Raw genomic sequence first — 27978 nt, 5'->3', positions numbered from 1 at the left:
AATTATGAGATTTTGCAATATTCGAATTCTGGACGTTGCCAATCGTTCTGACTCCGCTAGTTAGCACTGTTTTCACAATCTAAGATGTTTTAAAGCTGAAGTTTCCATTTCCGGCGCATGTTTGAATATTTGAATTCTCTACGTCGCCAATCGCTCTAACTCTGCTAGTTAGCACGGCTTGATTCTTTGCAGAACAGAAACTGGAAGTTACTGTACACTGACGTATTGCCAGCTAGAATACGTGCCATGAAATTGGACTTAAAATAGGTGGCTGCAAATTTTTATTTTTGCAGGGTGACTCTCAGCATCATACAAGAAAGCATATGTGGCTGCGTTCATTAGCTCTAGCTTCCGTTCATAAGGTCAGTGTAAGGATAGCAACTCTGTTTTTACCAGCCAACTGCACGAAGAATCAGAGGGGACCAGGTTGGACAGTCACTGATCTGCAATGTTCCTGCACATCAGTCTATGCCTCTTTTCATGAGCACTCACGTGATGCTTCCTGCTCGCAGAATAATCGCAGTAGCTGCACTTGTAAGGTCTCTCACCCGTGTGAGTGCGTTCATGGTTTTTAAGGTGAGAAGGGCGCGAAGCCACGTAGTCGCAGTAGCTGCACTTAAATGGTCTTTCCCCGGTGTGTGTACGTTCGTGCCGAAGGATTTTGCCCCTCTTAAATGTCGTGTAAGGACACACATTACAAAGGTACTTTCTTTTCCCTTTGCTCACTACGAAGGATGACATGGGTCCGTGTGTGCTGTAGTTTTCTTCTTGTACCGGTGTGCTTTCCTTTTGCCTCTTGGCCGTCGTAGAGGTTGCTCCTTGTTGCTCTTTGAAAAGAAGAGAAGGAGCTATTTAGCGTTACGTGCGACGGACATCATACTTGACATGAACGTGCAAGCACCCGTTTTAGTAGAAGGGAAAGATGCCATTGAAATAGCACGCGCTGCTTGCTTGAAATACGCAAATGGCAGGGGCGGACAAGGACGAAAAATGGCATCGGGGAAAATCTCAAAACATCTCGGGAGCAGACGACTCACAAGGCATTTTTTTTTTCCTTCAAGGGGCGGGAATACTGTGCGACCCGCACACAGCAAACCCTGGCGGCCCACCAGGAACTTTCCCTGAAAAGTGTATGGCCAGTCTGCCCCTGGATGTACCAATGTGATGCTACCTCACAACCTCCAATTCATAGGAGACCACTGCAAATTCTCGTAAGAAATCCACAATCGTAAACACACGATACCAATTTAGCTCCATCGGCCTTGTTTCGTATACGAGCACTAACAATACTGCAGGGTACTCGTACAATCCAACCGTCACAATGTCTGTGATATGTATTTCTGTTTGCGTGTGGCCTGCAAAGGAGTGAGCAGAGATAACATCACCTAGCCAAGAGACCAGGTAGTGGTGGTACTGCTGAAAGAAGTCGCCATTGTCGACCTCAGAGGGGTGGGCAATCCGGGTAGGCTGACGTATTGCAAGGGCAAGGAAATATTGGAGCCGCCTTCTCATCTAGGTAGTGTTGGCAGAGCTCAAAATATTGGACACACTACAATAATGCAACATGGTAGTGGATTAGGCAATTACATATACAGGGTGCATCACGTAACACTGACCAGAATTGTCTTAAATTCGTGGTTTGTTTTTCTTTTGGAAAAGTCATTGAATGCATCTGTCCCCGATGGGGCCTACTCAAAGGTGGTGGTGTATCCGTAATTAGTGCAGCCGTTAATTAACTTTAATAATTAATCTTTATAATTAGTGAAAATAGTTGAGGAATCTCATCCGCTAGTTGAAACAACCACAGCATATTTCTGTGCTCTAGTAAAAAATATTAATAAACGAACAACTTTCGAGCGTTTTGCAGCTGTCCTTTTTTATCCCCTTCTCGGTGTCACCCTCTCTCAAATGACGTCAGACTGTTCCTCAAAACATGAAGCGCCCGTCAGTCCCGTGAAGTGAGTGTGAGAAGAAATAGTGATGCCATTTCTAAACCCACGTTATCGGTAAAATGACGCCGGTGGACAAATTTATTACTAGGTTTGAGTCTCGATCTTTAAGTGTGATATACTGTAAGTACTTGTATATACCACTTGTCTTTGTGAATATTCCCTCTCCTGTTTTGGTCCCATAGTGACTGACAGTATGTATAAACAAATAAATAAACTTGTAAGGTACAGGTTTGGACAGAAGCTTACGGAACATGCGAGTAGCGTACTTTTTCCCCAGTGCGACACCCCGAGAGGCTGCCAGAAGCCGGTGAGTTCACCTCCAAAGTTTGCTCTCCGTAGATGCCGTACTTTCCGTAACATTCTTACTTCTTGTATCATGCAGAACAAGCCAGGTTGTTATTCTTACAGTGGCAAGCTCTGCCAAACTTGTAAATTTGCTATTCCCTGTGCTATTGCACACAGCACAGCTTGCTACTTCATACTCAAAATCTACCAGTCCCTCCATTGTAATTCATCCAATGTATGTTATATATAGGCTTCAGACTTTTCGGATTTATCCGATAGACTCCGATAAACTCCCTCGGATGCTTTTGGGGAAAACATCGGACTTATCCGATAAACTCCGATTTTTTCAACGCCCAGGGTCGCTGGACGCATGAATGGCACAAAAGGATACTACACACACGTGTCCCATCTGTTCTATGGATCATCGACCCTAGTGACCGTTCTTGACCCTGGGTACAAGGCTAGTTTGGTTCTGTGTTCATCACAGCTTCTACTTATTTTGAGTCTGGGCACCATTCACAATTTGTGCAAATACACTTTTTTGTACTTCAATAGTTCTGGGCATTAAAACATCCATGCGTTACATCATGTGGTCCCAGTCATTTTTGCAAATCTTTCCTCGCATTGTCTCTGCGATGACTGCTCCGCAATACTCCGAAATCGGCGCTGTTCATTTTTCAGACTTTTTAATCCTCCGAGAAACTCAGAGTTTCCAAAAAGTTGAAAACTCCGATAAACACCCTCCGAATTTTCCAAAATGAAAACTGCGAAAACTCGGAACCCTAGTTATATAATATTCTGCAGCAACTGCAATGTACAGTACATTGGGAAAACCTCTAAACCCGTGAGAAAGAGATTCCACGCCCGTAAATTCGATATTCGTAACAACTGTCAACCTCCAGTATCTATCCACTTCAACCTTCCTCCTCACCACAACTTTGAAAAAGACTAGAAAATTACCATTGTAGAATCCAGGTTCAGCACCGATATGAAACGTAAAAATAACGAATCCTATCCGGTATCTAAATTCAAATTCCTTCAACCTTGCAGTCTCAATCTCAGCCCTGTATCAATTGATTTGTTCTTACACGTACACCTTTGTTTAGCGGATCGAAACATCTCTCAATTCTACACACTTTCCTTTTGCAGATACGCAAGCCATCTTTCCGTCCAGTCTCGGCAATTTCTCACATTTGTAGTGGCTTCCTACTGGAAAGGAATGTCACCACGGTCTTTTTGTCCATTATAAGACACTTTGCCTTTCTCCTTTTTCACTGTGTTGACCCTGAATTGTTAAACTAGGGTCAAAATTGGTTCCCTACCAATCGTTGTCTCTGTATTGTACTCTTTTTCGGTGTGTATCCCCCTTTTCGGGTAGGCGTCCACAGGATATTTTGGAAATTCTATATACAGGGTGTCCCAGCTAAATGCGAACATATCTTTTAAAAATATATATATATATATCACATTTTCTGTGATGAAATCAATTGCAATATAGCATATGCTGAAGGTTCCTTAGGAGGGTATCAGCAAATGCCTAAGGCAATGTCTTAATTAACTTTTAATAATTAACTTTTAATTATAAAAGCTACGAAGTTGTCCCAATGAGAACTTCTTTATTTTGTTCATTGCACATCTTCGGAGACGCATTTTTCCTTCACCCCCAATGCGAAAGGGTGAATGTCAATGCCAGGTCTGCCACACATTGACTATCCCAAGCGGGAAGCACGCGATACTGCTGGAACCAAGATACGTACTAAACTAAATTACCGTATTTTCACGCGTATTAGCTGCGGCTTATGCGCGATTTTTTTTTTCGCGGATGCTCTGCAGCTTATCCACGGGTGCGGCTTATCTGATAGCTATTTTTCCCTGGTATTTTCACCATACCCCGGACTAAACGAAAGGGCTGACAGTGCCTCATATTTTTCGGAACAGAACTGCCCTGCCAGTGCACGAACAATACCGAACAGGGGAGGGTCCACATTCGAGTGGACTGGCCTTCCGAATACATTCCCCAACACAGCTCTAACAAAAGCGGTGACAGTGATGAATGTCTCCTGGAACACCACTACCTCATCAACCCACAAAAAACATGCAACACGGGCACAATCCGATCTTAGTAGAACACTAGAACTGACCTTCTTTGTTATACATAATGCCGACACCGGAATGTGGACCACTGGGTTTATGGCCTTCCCTATGGTCTCCTTTATCGGCTGACCTACAGGAAGGGTTCAATATACCTGACATCGGGATAAAACGTGGTCAGCTAAGTGTCAGTTCTCATTTGACCAGAGCAGCAGCATTCGTGGACACGGGCACGGCAGTTAGAGGTAAGGCATGTCTACAACGCGGAGGCACAGCTACGACAGCGGCTTCAAACTCAAAGTCGTCGACGTCGCGGACCAGTACGGGAACAAGGCAGCTGGCAGGGAGTATGGCGTCGACGAACGATGAGAGTCTCCATTGATTTTGTTTGTGCATCACTGGCTTAGCGCACAAAGCAGTCGCGTCGTATTACCCGCGGCTTATCTGCGGGTGCGGCTTATCTGCAAAAAGATTTTCAAAATGGATCTAAAAACGAGTCCTGCGGCTTATCTGCGGTGCGGCTAATACGCGTGAAAATACGGTAAACGCTTCATGAAGCCATAATTCATGCTTTTGATAGTACCATACACCATTTTATCAGTTGCACCAGCATAATGGTAACCAAGCGAAGATTTTATTGCAGATATAACAAAGGTACATGAAAAGGAACGCTCTCTATTAGTGCAAATGTTGGGTAGCAGTAGGGGAACCTCAATGTGTGCAGTTTCAGGCCAATAGGTGCAGCATACTGGGCTGTCCGCGAATCGAACAGCGGTATAGGAGTATCCGAAACCATGCATGGCTTTCCTCAAGAGGCGCCAGGTGTTCCTACAGCTGCTCTTCCTCTTCTTCATCGTCGTCTTCTTCTTCTTCTATGGAGACTATTTCATAATCCATACTTTCCTCAGGAGAGACTACTACTTTGCGCTTCTTCCTCTGAGGTGAGAAGTGGGTCTTCATGTGATCTCTGAGATGGTGCCTTCTGCTCGCAGAATAATCGCATATGTCACACTTATAGGGCTTCTCTCCAGTGTGAATACGCTCGTGATCCTTGAGGTGGCAGTTGCGCGTTGACGCGTAATCGCAGTAGCTGCACTTGAATGGCTTCTCGCCAGTGTGACTTCTCTCGTGCTCGACGAGGTGGGACTTCCTACCGGTGGTATAGGGACAGGTGTTGCAGAGGTACAGGGTCTTGCTTCCTTTCTGGACGGTATAAGTTATCGTTTTGTGTTCCGTTCCCCCGGCCTTTTGCTGGTCTGCGGCTGTTGAGGCTTCTATCATCACGTGTTCGTCCGCTATCGTGATGTCCTGATTAGAATTGTCGACGACGACCTCCTGCTCGATTTCCGCGTCCTGAAGCGCCACAGTGATCACGTTTTGGTGCGCGGGCACCGCGATGTCCTCTCGCTTCAGCACGGGCTTCTTCTTCTGCAAAATAGCTGGTTTTCCCGCGACTTTTTGCGAGACTTTGGGCTTAGGTTGTGCGTCTACAATGTCCTGCGATCTGGTGCTCGGTCTTTGCGTACTTAAAGCGACCTCTGTAGCAGGCGTGCCCAAAGGGGTAGCAGATACCAAAGGTGTCGAGGCAGACGACACGGGACGGGGTGGTAAAGCTTGGATTTCCAGAGCAGGGACTACTCCCACTTGGGACATCGAAATCGTTTGCTGAAGCGGAAGGATCCTTATACCCCTCAGCAAGTTCGCTGTCTGAGGAATCGACGAGATGTATCCCGATGTGCTGCTCTTCTGTTGAAGCGAGGCTAGTTTTGTTTGAAGAGACCCACTTGTTACAGGCTGCTGTGTACCTGTTGTAGGTGATCCTGAAGGTGCCATGAGGATTATCTGCATGGGTTTGTTCGCCGAAGTCGGTGGCACTGGGGCTGCCTGGGAAGGACATGGCACGGCAGGTTCTGCCTGTGGATGGGATGACGTCGCAGCAGGCTCCTGGACAGTTGCTGCCGGCTTACTTACTTCTCCTTTGGTGGTTGTTTCGTTTTGTTCTGCAATTTAAGCGTCGCGAGGAAACTGCATTAGTTCCCCGCTGTTCTCGTTGCACACACAAGGCAAAGTTACGCAAATAAATAACAGCCTTCGATTCATTCCAACAAAAAAGCTACCGGCCCTACGATTCGCCCAGTCCCCCTCCTCTCTCGTAAGAGCGTGCCTAAACTAGGCAATGAATAATCCTTAATAAGCAATAAAAACCAGGCTGTTTGGTGGTGCACTGCGGTTTTATCGTTTGTAGAATTATCCTTTCCTTTCTTGCTCAGGCTATAATGAAGTGAGGCAGGGATACTAAAAAAAAAAAAAAGAAGAGAAGCAGTTTCTTTTTACCCTTCCTTTTTCTTTGTGAAACGGAGCAACATGTACGTAGGCTACGCATCTTAGCGTTGCAAGTGTTTTGAAGAAAAAAATAACACACGAGGAAACACACTTCCTGTTGAGAAGTTTCTGCACAGCAATCGACGGCAACAAATGATTTACAAATGAGAAAAACTGCCAAATTCATAATGCTGAAGCTGCCAAGGAGGACAGGGTAATATCTGTAGAAACAGGATAACATTGTAAAACAGACAGAATTTAATGTCGATGACTCAACATTGTGTACATGATCTAGTTGTCATGAATCTAGAATTGCTTAACAACATCCTTCCCAACCAACTGCCCAATTTAAATTTAATTATGGGTTTCATTCGTACTAAATTTGTTGATATGGACAAAAACAGATCAAAGATGGATGCATTGTGAACTAAATACTTTGTTGCCACTTCAAAGCTTCTCAGTACTGCTTCCCCTCAAGCCATTATAAATATGCACTTAAATAAATATTAGGGGAGTGCAAATCCGAACATTTGCAGTTGAATCAAATATAGATTCGAATGCGGGAAAAAGTCCGAAATACTGAATCGAATATTCGTGCAAATTTTACAATACAATTTTACAGTTATAGAATTGCACGAAAAGTTTGTAATTCATAGCCCGTGGCTTTAGTGTAATTGTTATGGTTGTGTGTCACAAGAAAGGCACAAAATTCTTCTGTGTGGAGACCATGCTCTTTAATTTTACATGATAGTGTTTTCTGTGTTTCAGGTGAGGCTATGCTTACTGGAGTAATTATCCCTATTTCAAAATATGATGTCAGGCGGTGCCATATTACACAGATAAGGTTGTAATTGAGTATATTACACAGATGAGGCTGTAATGGAGCATATTGCACTGATGAGGCTATTGAGAGTATGCCGGAATTCCCCTTCGGAAATGGAAGCAAGTGTCATGCAGTCAAGCCGGAGGGCGCCTTTTTGCCGACCAGCGGGAGGGTAAGCGTCTGCAGGTTGCGGGGAGCCTGTGACTAAGTTGTGGAATGTCACTTCTGTGTTAGTGTTGGACATGTTTGTGCAGCCAGAAATGTAACACGGTGTTCCACACAATATGGTAATGCCAGAACCCACAAAGGCGAAATGTGACATATTTACTGGGGACTTTTCACTTTGTATATTGCAGTGTGCATGAAGTAGACGAACTCCGAGACAGTACCCTGTGCTGTGCTTCCATTTGTGTGCATGGCCTACATCATCATGATGTTACTGTTACCCAGTGATAGTAACATGATGATGATGATGATGTTACTATCACTGTGGCTTCCTTAGCCGCAGAGGGAGTTCAAATCTTTAAAACTCACACATTTAAATATAATATATATACAATAAACAGGTATACGAGGCGCATTCTTTTTAAATGCATTGCGATACGCTGCCGACGGTGAACGTTTTCAAAAAATTGTTGTCACGAAAATGTAAATAACAGCTCCAAACCGACTGAATATTCACTGCAATTTTTTATCTTAATGCCCCGTCCTGCGATGTCCTGGCGACAATAGCGATACGTCATTCTGACGTCGCGCATCATCAGCCATTTACAATGTGAGACGCTTATACATGAATTTTGTTATAATATTGAAAATTGAGATCAATCAATTCTAATAAATCAATCAAATCAATTCTAATAAATCAATTCTAAACATATCTGCACTTGTCAAATCCAAGATAGCCAGATCAAAAGGTACCAGAAACCCTCAATATTCTATTTCACATGCGCACTACGTTTTCAGTGCGGCGTTGCTCTGCAAGGTCACCGTGGATGTTCCTGCAACCGGTTCCCTCACGAGCAGCAGCTTGTCCCACTGGGGGTACGTCATTGGCTAGGAGAGCGAAATCTCCCCCGCCTCCAGCGTCTAGAATTCGATGTTGCTATACGTTGCAACATGGTGACGTGACCCGGTTCCGAGGATAAGGAGAGACTCACGTGGATTATGCTCTTTGAACGGCATTGTTGTGTTAAGGACGCTCGCTAGAAGCAAAAGGTTTTCATATTTGGATATCGTGAGCTACGTTCTTTCAATGCGCATAATAACGGGAGAAGGTTCCTCAACCTGTTTTGTGCCACTTTAATACGTAAGCTGTTTTCTGAAGGGAAGTTTTGCCGAGTAGACTATGAAGTGGTGTCGAACATTAACGTAATGGTCTCGTACGTACGGTCCCGGATGCAATGGTTCCTTTGAAGACAACAAACCAACGAAATTATTCCTTTTTTAGATGATGATGATTATGATTATGATGATGATAATGATAATGGCACACGGACAACTAAGAATTCCTTTTTAGATTATTTCATTTCTGTAGAATTCTGTTCCATGAAAGGGGCTATAAATTAGTAACCTTCCTTATTTCTAAAAAAAAAAAAATATATTTTAGCACCATGAAGCAACCACGACTATGAGCGTTGTAAGCACAGACTGAGAGGGCATAGCAGGAATGAGGAAGAGGTGTTTTTATGCATCCTGGGCTGACTTCAGGGGAACATCCATCCGTAAAACCTGTCGGGAATACGCAGCGAAGCCATCAAGCGGTGCGGCTTGCCGATGGATTAAAAAACCGAGCACTTCACCTCTCAGTCTTCAGCATAACCTTGGGGCTATCAATATGCACATGTGACACCTGCTACCATACTTCGATTCAAGAAATCATCAGCGTGTTTTTGAGGTGGGACGAGAAGCTAATAAGGCTGACCGAGTCTCGCCGGGTTTCTTGACGGGGGAGCGATTTTAGGCCTAGAAACATTTCCCTAGTCCTGCTTTGACTGAATTTGACAAATTTCCAGGGTTTCTGTCTATCAAAACCTCACCCACATCCATAACTTAGAAACCCGAGACTAGGGGACAAAAAAACGACAGCGCAGACAAGGTCTCAAAATTGTCTCAATTGAGACCTTGTCTGTGTTGTCGTTTTTTGTCCCCTAGTCTCTGGTTTTTAAGTTATGGATCTATACCACCGCGATAAGATACAGTAGAGTCTCGATGCTACGAATCTCACGGGGTAGCGGAAAAAATTCGTATCATCCCAAATTCACATCAAAAGAATTAAACCAAAATAAAATGAAACGCTTAAATAAAATGAAATAAAATGGAAAAAATGAAACGCTTGCTACCTCTCTATCCTCTCACCCACATGTTCATCCACCTAGGATTGCATTCAGTGTACACATCCATCTATGCAGAAGGAGTCAGATTTCGCAGGCTGCTTACCAATCTTAACAATTGCTTTCTGTACACCCTTATTTGGTGGCAATATTAAATGTTCGAGCGATAAATTCGATGATAAATTCAAATGTAAAATCCACTAAAATGGTGTTTACGAAACTAGTCTTTCTGGCTGTAAGTTACCAGAACATGGAATAGTGAAGCTTCATATCTTACTTCTTAGGAAGATCACATGGACTGTGCTGTTCTTGGCAGGTGTAGAGCCTGAAAAGAGCATTAAACGCCGTTAATAATATGAGCAAAAAGCGAAACAGTCCCCAAAAAATGTGGACTGACCACACATACTACTTGGACGCAAAATATTTCTCATCTGACGTGATCGTACTACAAGAGACACAACACATATTCTACCAATGAAAACATAGTGAAATATCCAGTGGAAGGCTGGACACACTACACCACATACAGTAAACCCCCGATAACTCGAAGTCGTAAAAACCGGAAAAAATTTAAGCGGGGTTTCGAGTTAAGCGAACAGCGAAAATTACGTTGCCACGATGTTACTACAATGCGCTATGTTATGAAACGCAAAAAAATGCGTTCCTACAGTAATAGGGCTCGTAAACAATTCCGAAGCCATTTATTTTTTAACATCATCTGACACTGAATAACTCCGTAATAGCAATCTGCTTGGCATTTGCGTCTGTGAACAAGAAAGCATCTTCAAGCACTTCAATGCAACGCATGAGAGGCTCCTCCCGGCACGTCACTACCGCGGGCACTCTCGACGATTTCTGTATCACTCAGTTCACCGCTACTGGAACATCGCCGTCGTAAAGCGCATAGTCCTCGATGTTCAAGTCCTAAGTCACTCTCCCCAAAACATGCGTGACGCATCACGTCGTTGCACAATTCATCACAGCCACTGAACTAGTCTGCTGGCTCCGGTACGGCGATGGAAGACCAGAAATCCGCATGAATGAAAGAGTTCATGCTATTGGCATGATGAACTTTCTACCAGGCCTTTGATAAGTGCCACCTTCCGCTCCAAAGTCAGGGACTTTCATGCGCGTTGTTCAGCCATCATGGCGGCGCGAATAACAAAACGAAGAGAAGCTCGGACGAATGCAGAGGAGGAGGAGGAGTGACGTTGGGTGGAAAGGGTAGTGCTGTCTGCCTGCCACAGCTAGCGGCGCGTGAGGCGTGAGTCACTAGGACTGAAACGCTTTGACCTTGACCTAGCCTCGGGGACCGAAGAATGCACGTTATCAGCCGTGGGTACGCTGACCTACCGGTGATGGGATTTCGAGATATCCGTACTCGGGCAAAAAAAGGCTTCGAGTTAAAAGGGCCCAAATATATAGGAAGCATTGGGACATGGATCCGGACGCGAAAAATATTCGAGATAACCGATATTTCGAGATAAGCGAGTTCGAGTTAACGAGGGTTTACTGTATAAATACTATAAAAATGTACTAAATAATGTACAAAAAACAACTTGAATAGGGTAACACATAGCTAAGCACTTCAGTAGTAAGACACATGTGGAAGACAAAAGAGACCGTCTAGATAACCAGGTTCGTCTCATGCACACAAACTACAAGTCTACGTAGTTTAGTGTGTAACCTAACAAAATAAAAGTGCAAAATGTTCCGACTCTGTTTCAAGTACACACACTTTTGTTAGGAACAGAACAGCTGTGATACCCAGTATTTCAGTGGCATAACCAGGAGAAAGGTTCATCCCCACCCCCACCCCGCCCAAAATCATACCTTTCGTAGTGCATTAATGAGAAGGAAACAAGGTTGAAATCCCCTCCCAAAATATTTTTCTGGCTACACCGCTGCTCTGTCTTCAGTATTTTCCAAGACAAGGTTGTCTCAGATTATCAAAAAATAGGGGAAGAGCACTTTCAGTGCAAGGAGAAACACATTACGAGTCATCTCTACATGCAACCAAGCAAGTATACAACTAAAATCACATCTTCGATCTGAGAGATATGTTTTGCAAAAATCTTTCAATTTCTGCAAACACGTTGAGGCAGCACAGGATGGTGAGGTGCACCCAATTGAGTCAATGTCGTGCTTGACACGATCCAGAATCCTGCAACACATAAAGCAAATGTGATTATGTGTGTTTACAAACATTTTCAACGGAACATGTACTTTTTAAATTCCGAGTTAGCGCCGCGAAGCAACTGCAGCTACGAGCGGCGTACAGGCGTGGACAGATGGAGAGAGGACAGCAGGAAGGAGTGGGGGAGAGAGAGTTTTTTAGGCATCCTGGGCCGACTTCAGGGGGAACTGTGCCGACATTCGTCTGGAAAGTCTTCGGGAAAACCCGGGGAAAACCTCAGAGAGCACAGTCGGTGACAGGATTCGAACGTGTGTCACTTCCCAGTCTCAGTGTGGAAAGCGATCATCCTATCCACTATATGCCATGGGAGGTGGTCAGAACATATTTAATTCCTTACTAACACTAAGGCTTCTTGCTAGGGATGCTTTAATGAAATTTGGTGTACAGAGTTTTTTGTGCTGGACTGTCAGAATCTATGAGAAGCCAATTTTTGAAACAGACAGTGTTGTTTCACAATAAACGTTGCATATCATATACGTAAAGAGCGGGCTGAACATGATTATCAGAGAAAAAAAGGACAATCTTTTTTGGTGTCCACACTGGAAATAGTTTGAAGTTCCTTATGTGTGATCTACAGGTGCTGCAAAACTGCATGTGAGCCTCTAGACTCACAGAAGTTACATAGAGATTAAATTTTTACACAAGTTTTACATGTATTGCAACGCCGTACTGTAACAATGAGCAATGTTGCTCCGTGCCTTTAATGTCAGTGTACTAATACTATCTATAGTCTTTTGACATGTTGAGTGTTCACCAGAACAATATGCTTGACAATGGTCCCTTCTTTTAACTTTCTGCAATTCGTAAGTATACATGGTACAAAACTTGGTAGACCATAAACCACACCATTCCCACATGGGTTACGGTAAGCTCCGTTGTAAGTCAACATTAATATTATGGCGTAAGTCCGAAGTTCTGCACCAGTGCAGTGAATGAATGCAGTCATCAAGCAAATAACTGTACTTGAAATAGTAAACGAGAAGAATTGCTTACGTATTGGCAAAATTATACAAAGTGTTTCTTTCTATGCATCTGCTATGTGGCTGCTGCCTGGACAAACACTTTTGTCCTAGTAGGCATAAACATACAAACATGGTAAACAATAAATTTCCCTCTCTCTCTACCACACTTCCTTGCATGCAAAAAAAGGATAAAGCGAGTCTCGACATACATTTTAAAAATTTTTTAAATCATTATTGGGTGCATACAGCCATTCCCAGCTGTGAGCACGTGACTTCTGTTGTGCGGATTCACCGGTAGAGAGACTAGTGTGATGTCACACCCAGACATGTTTCAGTATTTACGGTGTGGATTTTTCACACCCCTTTTCACATATATTGCTGTAAAACTTGGAATGACAGTTGACGAAAATGCAATGATTGCCTTTCGCATTTATCTGGCATGACCTGGACCGAATTATCTCAACCTTTAATCGTGCATGTCGTGAAAGTAGTGTTGAAAATTATTCAGCACAGAACCCCGTGTACAAAGGAAATGCAAGACAGGCCAGTGGGTCACAGAAAGAACAGGTCAGTGAGAGGATTTTATTACTTTTCACATCTCTGAAATTGGCTCCAAGGTGGCTTGTACCATCGATCCAGTGTGGAGAAATGGACACTAGAACTTCACAATAGGCACCCAAATCTTTTGAATCCCAGCAAACCATTAATATCCCAGGGACATCCCTACAAGGTCTGGACATCCACAGGACATCTATGGGATGTCGTACAATGACATTTACATTTTGGGATATGCAGTAAGAATCCTCAATGTATGCAGTGCTTTTTACTGTAACTGGTAAGAAAGCAATGCAAATGCCTATTAAAAAAATATCTTATTGTGGATAACGGGGTAAAATAAAGCCACCTCCATTCTGCAGCACACAAGGAATACTCGCGCCACAGGTATATGCAAATCATGCTGATTAAAATGCAAACGCCAACCCTTCTTCCTGACGGTAATGTGGCGAAGGTGAACTACAGACCATGCACTGAGTGGAATGTGAGGCAGCCAGTGTAGGGGCTGAACACACCTCATCCCACCGAAACATGAAAAGTATTCCATACCGACGAGAATTTTTATGAAAGACGACTCCAGCAAAACCATCCATGAAAAAGGATGAAGTGAGCTCTCTCACCTGAAAATATGGCAAAATGTGTACTTTTCATTCACTCTCACGCGAAATATGCCAGAATGTGCAAAATATGCATTTATATGCACCATCAGTCCCAAACAAAGACCAAAAGTGCTTTTTTTCATTATCCAGATAGGAAACCATATTGAGAAAAAGACACACATTTGCATGAAAATCATCGGTCATCAACCAGTCATCAACATTCGTTATTAATGAACTCCACCTGGTTCACTTGATGCATCTGGGACTTACGCTAAGTGTGCTGCAACAAACTTGTTCAGTGCTGTGTCTTCTTGCAAGCGTTACCCTGCAATGGAGTTTTTAGCAAGTTCAATTCAGAACCAAACAGCACAATTTTTAACATTGTTAAACTTGTGCCTCCTCGCACATAGTAATGCAGGGAAGCAGAGGAATATGCTGGATCAGTGGCCAATCGCGCTGCAGAGATTGTAAATTCAAGTTCTCTTCATTCCCGCTTCATACTGTACAAACAACCTGGCAGGGCCTGCTGTTTGGTGCCACCTCTGGTGGGGCGCCGAGGGCGGCTGCCCCTCTCACCGCCCCATCGCTACGGCTCTGAACAAGATCGCAATATCAAATGGAACACAATCCAAGCGCACCCACACGTGAACACTAATGCGCGTGCACTACCTTGCACAACATTTTCCCACTCGCCCTGGCTCAGAGTGACTAAGTATTCGCTATGGGAGTGTTTCATTACGATAAAGAAAGGAACACCACTCCAGCTACCGAGGCCCTTCCAATTACATCATGCCGACAGCTATTTCATCTCCCTTCCAGTTTTCCCACTCACATGCACAGACGTGCACAACTGATGCTGGCAGCAGCTCTTTCAGTGACAACTGAGACTAACGAAGCAGAAAATCGAGAAACACTGCGCTTACACCTCACAATTGCAAAAAGAAGCAAGCTTTATATGCAGCGAACTTATCTTATAAAAATGGCTAGGGCAGCTGAATAATCTGCATTTAAAATTAACCAATCATTCAACGATGACAACTGCAATTTCTACGGTCTACGGTTCTACGGCCCAAAGGGTTCCTGGCTATGTGGAGATGTGGCAGGGATGTTGTGTTACTAGAGTAAAAGGAACCATTGTGCTAGTGCTGTCACCTCAGCTGTGGCTTAGGATGAGTCCTTCCGGCGGACAAGACGTCTGCGTTGTACACACTTGTATTATAATATTAGTAGCTTGTGTTATACATAAGGCTGGGTGGCGAGAAAAAACTGTAGCACTAGTTGCTTCTTGTACAAGGAGCTTGTGGCAGAGGACCCCGATGAGTACTGACAGAAACTGCACCTAAGCGAGGTGCGAGATAAGATATTTCGAGGCATCCCGTCTCTCGAATAGAATGTTGCCACTCGTAATACTGATGATGAATACGTGAAGACTAATTCTACCAGTTGTATATTTGTCTCCACTTGGTCCTATCCTATTGCTTCAGGAGGGCCCATACACCAAGGTGTCATTTCTAAACAGTTCTTGAACCTTATCAACTTGAATTCTTTCTGTAACGGCAGGTCGTAAGGTGAACCCGTAAAAACAAGATGCCTGCTGCATCCTCGTCCTCAAATCCCCCATCAATATAGAGGATTGTAGGTTGGAGGCAAAAGGTTAGTGGTCCCATTCCAGTCCTTCATGGACCAAAAGAGGATGCACATTCTGGGGATGTGTCCTGCGGCGTTTACGCCATCCGCAGACCCACGTTCTCCCAGTCACGATCACTTCAGTGAAATTAGCATTAGACGGGCCAATTCTTGGGGATGGCCGGGTGCTGGGGAAAAAATGAAAAACGCGCTAAAGCGCAATGAAAGAAAGACTGCTGAACTGAGACTTGCGCGAATGATTTCTTGGGGCTCCCTTCACTGCGCTCGGGCCGTTGTCCTTACAGGTGTTGTGAATAAACGATGCCACACCTGCAACCAACTGCCCCCAAAGTGATAGTCGACCGGTGATGGTCTACCGGTTGCCGTTTTCCACTGTTCTCCGGTAGTCGAGCGCTCATCGGAGAGAGGTCACTCAGGTGCACACACAGGTTCATCACTCTGCCAAAAGTCTGCACAAGCAGCACAGTCAAAATGGTACTGCCATATTGGGCTTGTACCGGCAATCCGGGCCTGTGCCGGCGTTGCCCAGATGGCTTGTGCCATTGCACTTGGTGGAGGAACTAAGTGCGGGATTAGCTTTCTATGGGGAAAATCTGGAGCTTTCAGGCCTGTAGTAATATGTCCACCTAGTCTCAACTTTTCGTTACTTGATAGCACACGAGAGATTAATCACTAGACTGTGATTGGAGGCCGATCAAGAGGTGGGGTCGGACGTCCTAACTTCCTCCTCAATTTCTGTCTTCATATAGTGTTTAATTTATCCCGATTACGTATCTACCGTGCTGGGCCAATGCCACCTAGATGAAGAAGGCCTGCTCAATACCTCCTCTCCCTCCTTCACTACGTGGACACACACAGTCAGAATCCGTCTGCTACGGCAATTCGCCATTCTGTCAGTTCAAGAACACGCAAATGATTGCAGCTAACCTCGCAACTTTATACCCATACATTGAAAGTGAGACACCGTTTTGCGCTTTATTTCATTTTTCCACTCAGTACTCACAGACGACAGTGGCTGCTCATGCAGCTGACGGTGGCTCGTCTCTATGGGTACGGCCGCTGAAAGCACGTTCGCGATTGGCTACGGCCGTTTAAAACACGATCTTCATTGGCCGACTCTTAGTTGTTACATCATGGCGACGACTAAGCAGGCCACCTGCATCTAGGTGGTGTTGGCTGGGTGAGTCCCCTCTAAAAAAAACCTGGGTCCACCACTGGCTGTAATTCGTCACGAGCTCTTGCGTGACAGCCCATCACGTTATTTGTTTGAAATATCAGCCTACCAAAATGGTTTTCTCGTGCAGTTTGGTGTGCACTACCCAAAGCAGAAATTGTAAAAATTATAGTGAACAGGGTGTTCAGTCTGGCATTGAGCCCAGGTTATATGTTATTGGTTAGTTTCGACAGAATATGCTAAGGCCAGCACGGTCTTGAAGCCATTTAATCTTTGCATTGTCTGTCGTAACATGCGAAAGGAACCCAATAAACTTTTCAAACTCTCTTCCATTCGCGTGTTGGGAATGATAAATCTGTGAAACGCGGTTTTGAGAAGGCCCTGGAGCACCTTCGTGCTTTCCATAGAGATTCAAAATTTCCGGAAATTTTCTATCGCTCGAAAAAAACAAAAAGAAACGTTTTTCTCATTTTTTTTCCCCGAAAAATTTGGAAAAATGGAAACAAACGTGGTTACAGCTTAGTCGAAGCATTGCCGGCCAAACCACAGCATACAATGAGCTAGAAACTTTAGTAGTGTTCACCCTCTAGGCATAAATGCAGAGCAGAGCATCCCACGAGACCGCTGTCTACTCAGCGATATGTAACTGGAACAACTCGTCCACTTCGACCAGAACTCAGAGATTATGTGAACGCGACGGCAATCGCTTGAAGCAGCCAGACGGAGCTCTAAGTAGGTGGTTGTTGGCGGATTAGAGGCACCCAAGGCACTGCTGGCGGGTTGGAACGTATCGAAGGCACGAAAATTTACATTTTTGAATTCTGTCACCTTGAAATTTGGGGCAATTTGTCTGGAGACGAATGAAATAACGAAGAAAACTTATCCCCCCCCCCCCCCCCCAAATTTACGTTTTTTTACGGGGCTTCGCATCTCTAGTTCTCCATCCTTACAATGCTAACAGGAGAAAAAAAAAAAGAAATGATGTGAGCGATGACACGCTAACTGCAAGCAATGTGCACGTAGCCATTGCCGCCAACCTGCAAATGTCATCATCTCTGGTCATGGCCTTCACGTCGTTTGACATTGCGCCGATACCGCTATCGACTCGAGAGCGTTCCGTCGAGTGTCTACCAACGCTGCGTTTTGTAAGCGGAAGTCGCAATACCCCATAAAAAAAGCTGCTCTTGATAAAGAAACTGGCTGCTGTAGTTTACGTTAGTGCTGTCGTCAACGTAGCTGGTAAATATCAAGTGGGTCTTTAAAGCGAAACCTTCTCTTATAGAACTCCTCCACACTCATATGAAGAAGCCGCCCTTTGCTGCCGGCGGCTCACTGGCGGCGGCTTTCCGTCAAGCAGTCGCCGAATATGATGCTAGCCGCCGTCACGACGCCGACACCTCGATTTTGGCGGGTGACTGCAGACCTGTTACGAAAACTACAACAAGGAAATCGCTTGCGACCGCAGAACAGACCAGCAAGACGTCATTGCGTGAGAAAGGCTCTGTTGGCAACGACGCACGTACCTGTGGACGTCGCGCTTTCTCTCAGGTGATGTCACTGGGTACACTTATCTGTACTGTAGAGGGAACTTGAATCTTTGAATCACGTGATACGACACCAAGCATTCTAAAAGGCATTCTAGATATGGGCAAGAGAACAAAGCAGCGAAAGAATTCCTTCTCGAATACAAAGGAAGAACGCTACCCAAAAAACCAGTAACGGATACAAAAGGTATACACGTGACATTTTTTAAAAACTGGATTACCTTCAACTTCAATAGCTCCCCATCGAAAACTTTTTGCGACGAGTAAAAACAAAAATGAGCCTAAGATACGAGATTGTATGAGCGGTAAAGTACTACTAATATGTGTAAATGTGCATGCTGGCGCCCAATGATGTCAACATGCGTGGCGTCGTAGTTACGACAGGAAAATGGCGGTTCGCACAGTGCGCGACTTAGATCAGCGCTGCTTAGATTGAATAGTATCTTCGATGGCGAGGAAAGCCCACTGTCGTTTCGTGTGTAAGTGGCAGGTGCCCTGCGGATATGTTTGTGTGACAATACCCACCGCAGGACATGGGCAGACTTTACTCTGACCTTAAAAAAGAGCCATATCTCTAGCGAGCTAGTTGAACATCTTCGGCAATGCAGCAACTGTGAGCCCATTTTCAACGAAACCGTGGTTGTGTCTAGAGAAAGGGATAAGTGGAAAAGACTTTTGGAAAGAGACGGTGGCGATAACGCAACGCGGGAACTGTGTAAATAGGCCATCCTTTATCCCTCCCCTCCGGGAGTTGTTAGGTATTTAGGAGGCTCGGTGTTATTAAATCATTACTGTGTCTGAGAACTCTTGTGCTTGTCTTCGTGTCCCGTGTCTCTCGGTTATTCGTTCCTTCATCATCATGCACCAGTTAGTCTGCGCCCTATCTCTTTTATCGACCAGACCGTGTTGTGGTATTGCTGCGGGCTGCACTACAGCGGTTAGTTCGCCAGCCTGCCCCTGATTTAACTTTCACTGAAGAGGTCCCTGCAGCGGGAAAGTTGATATTCTTGCATGTGATGATGTGTATGGAGGGGGGACTTGGGTGGGAGTATGGGAAGCTGAACGCAAAACCTATTTTCCCTGTCAGCAGTCGTCATTCGAAGCTGGTCAAGAGTGGTTCGGTATGTTCCTTACTAAAAGACGCTCTTGGGAAATCATGTTCGCATCTTCTATTTAATGCTCTGACCAGGCAGGTAGAAAGACTCACTGATACAGGTTAAAACCGGGCGGAGACCTCACTCATTGCATGGGAACCAGACACACAAAGGCGACTTCTGAGAGGGGCTTTGGCTAGAGGTACGCAATGCGGGAAACTGTGTCAGTGTTGCTTCTGTGGCTATTCATCCGGCTTACTGACGTCTTTCGTAACCCTTGCACTGGCTTGACCTTCTGCCGTGTGCGGGACCTTCTTGTTACCTTCCTTTCCCTCTTTTCCCATGCTATGTCACTATCCGTATGCTCACACGAGCGACATTCCCCCAGAAGCGTAAGATGCGAAAAGTGCCATAGCTTTCTGCTGTCACGTGCACGCTCAACATCGTGTCTTCACCTACACTGATAACCGTAGGGAATATCCTGCGAGGCAACCACAACATATTCCGTAGCAGACGACAGGAAAACACGCTGACGGTGTCGTCTGCTACATGCGCAGTACGCCACTCCCGGTATTCTGCACCGTGTGAATGCTCAACGTAACACGGGACGGAACTTTGGCTCTCTGAGGCAGTGTTTTCGCTTTTTCTTCCACTAGAATATTCTAGTATAATTAATATAGTATAATATAATATTCTAGAATTAGTATAATCTTAATTAGTTTAATTTAATCTAATTAGTATAATATTCTAGAATATTCAGTGTAATTCTCTTCAAACACACTGCACATTGAAATCACAACGTAGAAGGAGTCAAGTAATCCGACCAGATGCGACCACAAGGAAAAAAGTGTAAAAATATTGCTGAGGCAAGCGGCTGTTACTCAGGTTAAGTTAGCTCAGGAAAGGTCTGACATTTTTCAAGCGGAAGCGCCGGCGGTAGATTGCCATGGAGGGACTATTGCTTTTTGTCACTGAGCGTGACCGTTGTTGAATTTGTAATTCGCCCGTGTTGAATTTCTGTGATTTTCATCGATTTCATGTCACACAATTCATATCGGCACATTAAAAAAGAAGGAAGAGACCAAGTTTGAATTTAATGGTTTATTCAAGCACACTGTGGGCATATTGCACGCTTAGATGCTCTAGGTGAAAGATATACCACATAAAACTGAGTCTCGAGTATTACTTTCCCCTTGACAAGTTCACATACGTGCGGAATATACGAGACTAACTCGACATCGAATTAAAGAACGACGGAAACGAAAATAGGCTGCAAAGCTATTTGCCTCATATTGCGATGTGTACCAAAACAATCCGGAATTCGACTTAGATTTGCGTATATTAGTTGAAACGCCGCCACAATCGCGATATAAAATTCGGCCGTGGGGCAATCTGAGCCCCTGGTGAGCGTCGCCGCGCCGCCGTAGCAGACCACGGAAGTGACGAACGTTGGCTCTCCTGTTGGAGTTCCTGACTTTCATTTTGCTTCATTTCATTTGGTGTTTCGGCGTACGTCTAATTCCTGCTACGGGGAAAGAACGGAGACGAAGAAGCATGTATGAACCCATCTCTCATAGGAGATATTGTCTTCAGACTTCCACGAGATCTCCGAATCAAACATCTTCAGGCGTTATTCAGAATTCGCCGTGTTTGTGCCGGGCAGCCGCACATGGAGCGCGAGAGATATTTGACGTCACGCGCTCCTCAGATTTTCCCGCAATGCTTGGTGCGCTCCATGGGCGATCGTGTCGGGTGGGCGGCCCAGCGCTCTCGTAATCGTCAGAAATATGGCCATCCGCACAGCGTACTTGCAAAATACTAGTGGCACCATAATTTTACATAATATTTACACCTTGTTCGGTCCCCTTTTTGCGATGGACAAATTTCGTTTCCGTTGTCCTTTAAGCAGCAGTTTTTCAGTTTCTCAACCTTGGAAGTTGCCAGCTGTGATTCTTTGTATTTTCCAGGAGCTAGGTGGAGCCTACCCTTTCAGTTGTGAGCAGAAATCCTATCGTTTACCCAAGGGGAAATGATGGCAGTTCTCAACGTTTCATGATCAAAAGGAAAAAAAAAGCATGTTCACTTAATTGAATGGTGAAACCACCAGTTTTCGATATTTTATACAGCAGAATTTGAACACTGGGCAAAAAATCTCTGTACAGCTTTTTTTTTTTTGTTTCCAGAATACGAAGGCTTTCATGCCCATATGTGGGAAAACTCATCTGGGAAGTAAGCTCCGATTTCGCAGGCTTGCTTTGGGATCTTAAAAAAAGTAACGTTTGTTTGTCATAAAAAGTGTTTGTGGCAGTAAATTGCAAACTGAAGAGGCTTTGATCCCACTATGCAAATGGGTGCTACATCTGAACTGAGATTAGAGAGTATATGAAATTCTAATGAGAGCATTGCAAAAATTTGCATGGACCTGAGTTATAATTTTGTTCCACTGGATGCCACTTACGACCCAGAGACATGCTGTCTAAGGTGAATGATAGAGCACATTGACAGACTTCAATCCCAAAAATAAGACAGCAATGATGACAGCGTGTAGGACGACATGTCGTTCACCAGCTGGAATCACTGACCGCATTGGAGGGTATGACCATTTCTTACATCTTGCTTTGCTCAGTCATAGGGCCGAGCAACTATACATGCGCACGTTCAACACGTTCGTGACTTGACTGACACATGAATATCGGCGTACTATTTGTAGCACACTCTGCAAAACCAGTTCTTCGACTTTGGCAAGCACCCAAGAGATGCACATTTCATATGTCACCATTCTACACATCAGTCACGGCAAACTGCACCTACATCACTTATCCCTTTGCTACACGTTGAGCAGAACCACGCAGGGATTTTCTGCTTCAGTGCAACTAGAGACGTCACACAGCTGTGAGTAGCTCGTCGTATACGTGCATATCCTCGAAGTACATAGTTCCTTATGTCTGCTAAGTTGCAGGACTCGTACAAAATGGCGGAGGTCACATTCTTGGGTGCAACCACCACAACTGGCCACAGAATTTTTCTTTCCATTCAGTGCAGAGGACGGGACTGTGCTATCCTATGCTAATGCCCTTTATGCTAATTACTTGGCTCCGCCCACTTCACACCGATTGGTGCATGCTGATCGCTGAGCACAGCTCCGCCCTTTTATGCTAATTAACTGGCTCCACTGATTGGTCCATTCTAAGCCTACTGATCACTCTCTACATTTTCCAGACTTTCTAAGCCCTCTGATTGGCCGTCCCCAATTTAAGCCTACTGACTGGCCTGTTCTAAGCACACTGATTGGCTGATTAAGCCTACTGAACATAGCCTTCACTAGTGCTCGGCAGTGACCCCGCTGCGGCTTTATTTCGAACAGACGGGAAAAAATACATTTCAACGTTTATTGAGTACATGGTTGAGAAAAATCATAGCAGTCTTGGAGAGATTGATTCCTTTGATGCTGGGCGTGGTTCCTCGGAAGTGACGGATCATGTAGAAGTCTCCGGGACAGCGGCTGAGGAAAATTTAGTCCTCCGTGAGTTGACACTTCCACGTGCTCTGGATATCTTCGTAGCCGTCACTCACGTCCAGCGATTGAAGGCACGTGCGCAGCGATCCAGTAGCGTTCCAGTCCAGGTTAATGCCGGACCGCATAGGTACCACGTGCCACTCTCTAAAGGCCAAGATATCGCTGGGGCATTTGTGCGCGTAGGTGTGCTTATCCTTCTCCAGCTTGATGCTCGCAGTACAGTTACCGGCGTGTAGCGGCAGCGCTCAGGAGTCGAGCGAGGAGAGAACTAGGTACCACATCCTTCCAGTGACACAGTCCAAAGACGCTACTCCTTCTCATCCTCTGCATTATGTGAGGGTGGAAAGAACACCAGGTGAAATCCCGCTATCTACGTCATCCACTCGAGCTTGCCATAGTATTCGCAGCTTCCGTGCGGATCGGAGTCCGCGTCATTGTAGAGGTATCGTTTGTCGTACTAAGCCTTTGAGTAAGCTACTATCTGTAACCTAAGGTACGCCATCAGAGTTCTTTTCACATTTCTGATGGTGTACATGCACTGTTTCTTTCCCACTATTGACACCTGTTCGTGCGATACGCTAGTGTGCTGGAATAGGCTATCGTGCTACGTATCATGGAGGAGGTGTTTGCGCACTATGTTCTTTTTGACCCCTTTAGCTCTTGCTATCTGTTTCCCCCCGACTAATTTGACGGAATACATTTTGGCTTTCAAGCATATTACGTACTTCCTCTATGGGTATGCTACCGGTTTTACTTTCGAATGCACCAAGCTTACCGCGACTGCTCTCTCTGTACAGCGGATGATCCCGATCGAAGGAAGACAAGTCTAAATGGTCCTCGGCGATCGCTCGTAACTGATCTTCGTAGTCCTTGCAGAATAGGCCGAAGATCAGAGAATCCGTGTCAAAGTAGCAGGTAATCACTGGACAAGTGAGCTTACTCAGCAGGGTTTCATAGTAGAACGAGTACATGGTTAATTTAAAAATTTAATTTAAATTTATTTAGCAGCGTTCTTCCGAAGACCGCATTATTTGAGATTTGACAGAAATTTTTCTCAAACGTCGTGCCCGAGGCAACGCGTCTGGCAACATTGTCCTCAGTGTAGGGACGCAGGAGTGGTGCCTGACGAAATTTTAGAATTCTGTGAATTTTCATCACCCTCATGCCCAATCTACAATAGACCGCGAGCAACGCGTGATAAACAACCTCGACCTTGTCCTTGAATGTGAGCAGCAGCTGTTTGCTGTTCGCCGGCTGATCATTAACTCTTCGAGGAGCCCCTGCTGAAATGGTGAGAGCCATTCCTTGGGGACGTCCGCGTTCTCGGGAGCCCGGGGGAAGTACGGTGTCAGTGAGTGGATAGATTTTGAATACTAAGTCGCACACATACCCGTACCCCATGTCCGAATCCGCGGGGTGCCGCATAAAATCCACGGAGCTAAAATCCTCGACCCATTCGAAGCTGCCGACGGGGAGGTGCTTTATCATACAGAATCCGTAAAGATTGTTGCAATCTATGTATGATACGTACACCTCCTCTTTATCGGGATCATAGCCACTACACAGAGGGTTGTTAGCCCGCAAATGATGCATGCTCGCCTGACAGAGCCCGCCTCTAACACCCGATTTGATGGTTCTGTACATGTCCTCGTCAATGATCAATTCCAATTTTGCCTGTGTGTAATGTATGGCGCATTTCCATTAATAGGATGCCAGAGAAACGCAATGAAGCAACTCCAGTCCGCGCGTGTCGTAGCAGAGGCGTTGGAAGTGCTGCATTACGTCAGCATGTAATAGGGCATCCCTTTTCAGGCACAGTGCATTATAATCCCTCAGATTCGAGCATCCAAAACGTTCAAATACGTGCTGCGCGTACTGATAGTCTTCGTCGCTTATATCCTCCTCCGTCAGTTTGTTTCGGAACGTGGATTTTGCCGGCAGAGCCAATTCGTCGTACACCGCAGGAGAGCTAACGTGGCTGTACGGGCATACACGTTTACGAAGTTTCACATCATTTACTGTTTCATATCAAAGCTCGCTTGTTTCCGATTACTCCCGTGGTTGTAAATCATGTTTTCCGAGAAATTTGGTCGCCTTGAGTATGAGTCGGCTGCATGTCCCAACACGTTGGGGCCATCCGTTTAATATTAAAACTCACTCGTTTCCCCATGCCCATTCGTGCCTTCCACCCGCCCTATAGTTGTCATGGCCAAAATGAGTTTATAGAACTCCGCGGCGGGCTTCGTTCTATCCTTAGCGAAAAAGTGTCGCTTACGTTTCAAGATGGTGTAAACAGATTTCGGAAGATTTACTTTCATCACCTACGAGACAGGCAGTCTATAACTGACGATCCACATTTTTATATCAAGGCACCATGTAAACAACCATTTGCTTTTGCTTTTGTTTTTGATATACCCGTTCAGTGCCAAAAGAAGTTGGCGCATTCTGACGAAGAAAAAATAAGAAAGTTTGAGCCTTTGCGCGAGGCTGGAATGGGGCCCATGCTTTAGGTGGCGTACAAAAACGATCTCGTGAGCCACCTCATCCACGGCTCGCCTGATTGCGACCGTCGTCACTTCCAGAGAAATCGTAGTAGATTACACGTTACCCAACGGATGTTATATTGTTCTTCACGTTTCAGATGACGAAATGTCCAACATGTGCCCAACCATTACCTGACGTATCACACTTCCGGATCTTGGTGGTGGGGCTTAAGGTACTGGATCCGCCACCACTGCAGCCATCACCGATATGGATTGACCTGAATGCGGTGTCAACGCCACCACCAACACCGAACAACTGCGCTCCTGCTTATGGATCGGTCGCAACTCGGTGCCGTCAGCACCAACAGCTGACTTCCTCAACATGTGTCACACATGAAGTGCACTGCTTCTAAGTCATGCATGTTTTTTTCCCCTACTATCTGTAACCCAGCGATACTTAGCTAATAAACGTTTCTAGCCGTTGCCTATAAATTATAGTTGTCCGCTGAGGCGCGCTTTATCAGGAAAAAATAAAGGCCTCCCTCGCGAAGTTGTAAATCTTCATTTTCGGAGGTAGTACCCGCGTGAGGAATTGCTGTCCTACAACTAGCGCCACCTAGCCCATTTATCCGCTGGAACTACCAGATGATGATGATGATACTGTTGGCCTTGCCCTGGTGGACGTCGCAGTTCTATGCAGTCTCGGCCGGGAACCCTAATATTCCATCTGTGTCCCATTCGTTTCCTTCCACCAAAACTGTATTCTCATTTTGGGGGTGGCAGTATGTTCGTCGCTACTAAATCCAAGTGCGTCCGCCAGTGAGTTCGTTTCACACTTCGGAGAAATTCCTGTTCAGAAAAGCACCAAATGTTCCATTGCCTCCTCCTCGGCTTCACAGATGGCGCACTCAATCTTCGTCATTCTCGTTGTAGAGTCGGTCGAGTGCCTGGTCAATACTCTTGGCATTCATCTTCGCCCACCATTCATCTTTGCCCACCATTCCCTTCAGCGTAGGACTCCCGCCCGTGCCTCAAATAACATTGAACTTGTGAATGAGTTGTCTTAGATGTCTTCTCTCCTTATTTCGTTTTTAGCTCCCGCGTAGGGTGTAGTTCCGTAGACGGGCTTATGGCTTTTTCTAATTAGCCGGAGTGTTCAAAAGCGAAATAATGCACTCAAGTGAGAGAAGACTATATCGCGAATGTACAGGGTTCGCCAAGATAAACTTTGGGGTTTGTAACGAAGATAAAAGAAATAAGAACAGTGTTGGAAAGCTAAAGTAGACATTAGAGGACGTATTATGCCCCCAAATTTGATGTCCATAATGCCGCCTAGCCTGTTACTCTGCGGATAAATCGTGACAATTAGAAAACCGCTGCTGCCAAATCGGCTATCCCTATGTTTCAGCTCCTTTCCGTCAGATGGCGAAACGGTCGAACGCGGCGTTTCAGATGACACCGAGACCCAGTGAACAAGTGGAACTGAATGCAGACTCGTACTCTGCAACACCGCGTTCGACCGTTTCGCCATCTGACGGAAAGAAGCTGAAACACAGGCATAGCCGTTTAGGCAGCGGCGTTTTTTTTTTATTTTCACGACCTGGCACCGCCACAACCTTCCATAATTCCCGTATCACTTCCAGTCGGTTAAATGCCCATAGGGCTCTGGCCAAAAGCAGTCCCACATATTTGGTCGCCTCGGTTTTTAACAGTTTCTCCCGCTCCTTCAGATACTGTTCCTCCACTGTTGTCATTATACCGAGATACTTTGTTTGAGATTCGTTGGTTACAAAGTTTCCTTGCGTGACACATTCTTCACCTTCTTCGTCCCCTCTTTTCGCTAGCTGGGATATGTACAGCATGAAAAGGAGCGGGAAGGGATGGGGCAGCCTTGGCGTAAACCTTTGTTCACCTTGACCTCTTCAGTTTTTATTCCCTGCCAGAGTCCACTTACTCTGTCATCGGGGGGTATACGTTCCGCAGTAGCTCTACTATGCCTTTCTCGATCCTCAAGTCCTGTAGTGTCAGCCAGAGAATTGTACGTATTATACAGGGTGTGTGCAGAAAAACGTGACCCGCATTTTTACACGTAACCCGTTGTCTACTTACTCGAGGAACTTCCTGTGGCGTACGATGGCGTATTTATGTGCGCGAAAGCTAAAAAAAAATACTGGAAGTCATACTCAGCCTAAAAATATGAACAGAGCACGAAAACATGGGCTTCCATGCATTAGAATAGGGCGGTCATGATGGTGCATGGTAGTGCATTTCAGTCTCAGGAGAGTTTTGTGCAGGCACCGCTACGGGTACTACTGATGAGTATCCATGCGGGACATCGTTTTGGTTCATGCACCGATAGCTCCCCTAGCGGTACTTGAACACAACTCTCCTACGTCCACCATG

At 45.2% G+C, this 27978-nt stretch overlaps 1 protein-coding gene across 1 annotated transcript; it reads right to left on the bottom strand.

Moving 5' to 3' along the window:
- Nucleotides 1-4942: 4942 nt before the first annotated feature.
- On the bottom strand, nt 4943-18467 carry LOC135376495 (zinc finger protein 354C-like). Its single transcript, XM_064609005.1, has 3 exons — nt 18461-18467; nt 10081-10128; nt 4943-6328 (listed from the first exon to the last, which is right to left on the bottom strand). The coding sequence occupies exon 3, from the start codon at nt 6174-6176 to the stop codon at nt 5157-5159; it is 1020 nt and encodes a 339-aa protein (XP_064465075.1). The 5' UTR covers nt 6177-6328; nt 10081-10128; nt 18461-18467; the 3' UTR covers nt 4943-5156.
- Nucleotides 18468-27978: the final 9511 nt, after the last annotated feature.

This window comes from Ornithodoros turicata, unplaced genomic scaffold, assembly GCF_037126465.1.
Source record: "Ornithodoros turicata isolate Travis unplaced genomic scaffold, ASM3712646v1 ctg00001135.1, whole genome shotgun sequence".
NCBI lineage: Eukaryota > Metazoa > Arthropoda > Arachnida > Ixodida > Argasidae > Ornithodoros > Ornithodoros turicata.
This window is presented reverse-complemented; position numbering and strand designations above follow the sequence as displayed.

Coding starts and splice junctions, on each gene's coding strand:
- LOC135376495 (XM_064609005.1), bottom strand. CDS start 6,176: ATGCAGATAATCCTCATGGCACCTTCAGGATCACCTACAACAGGTACA.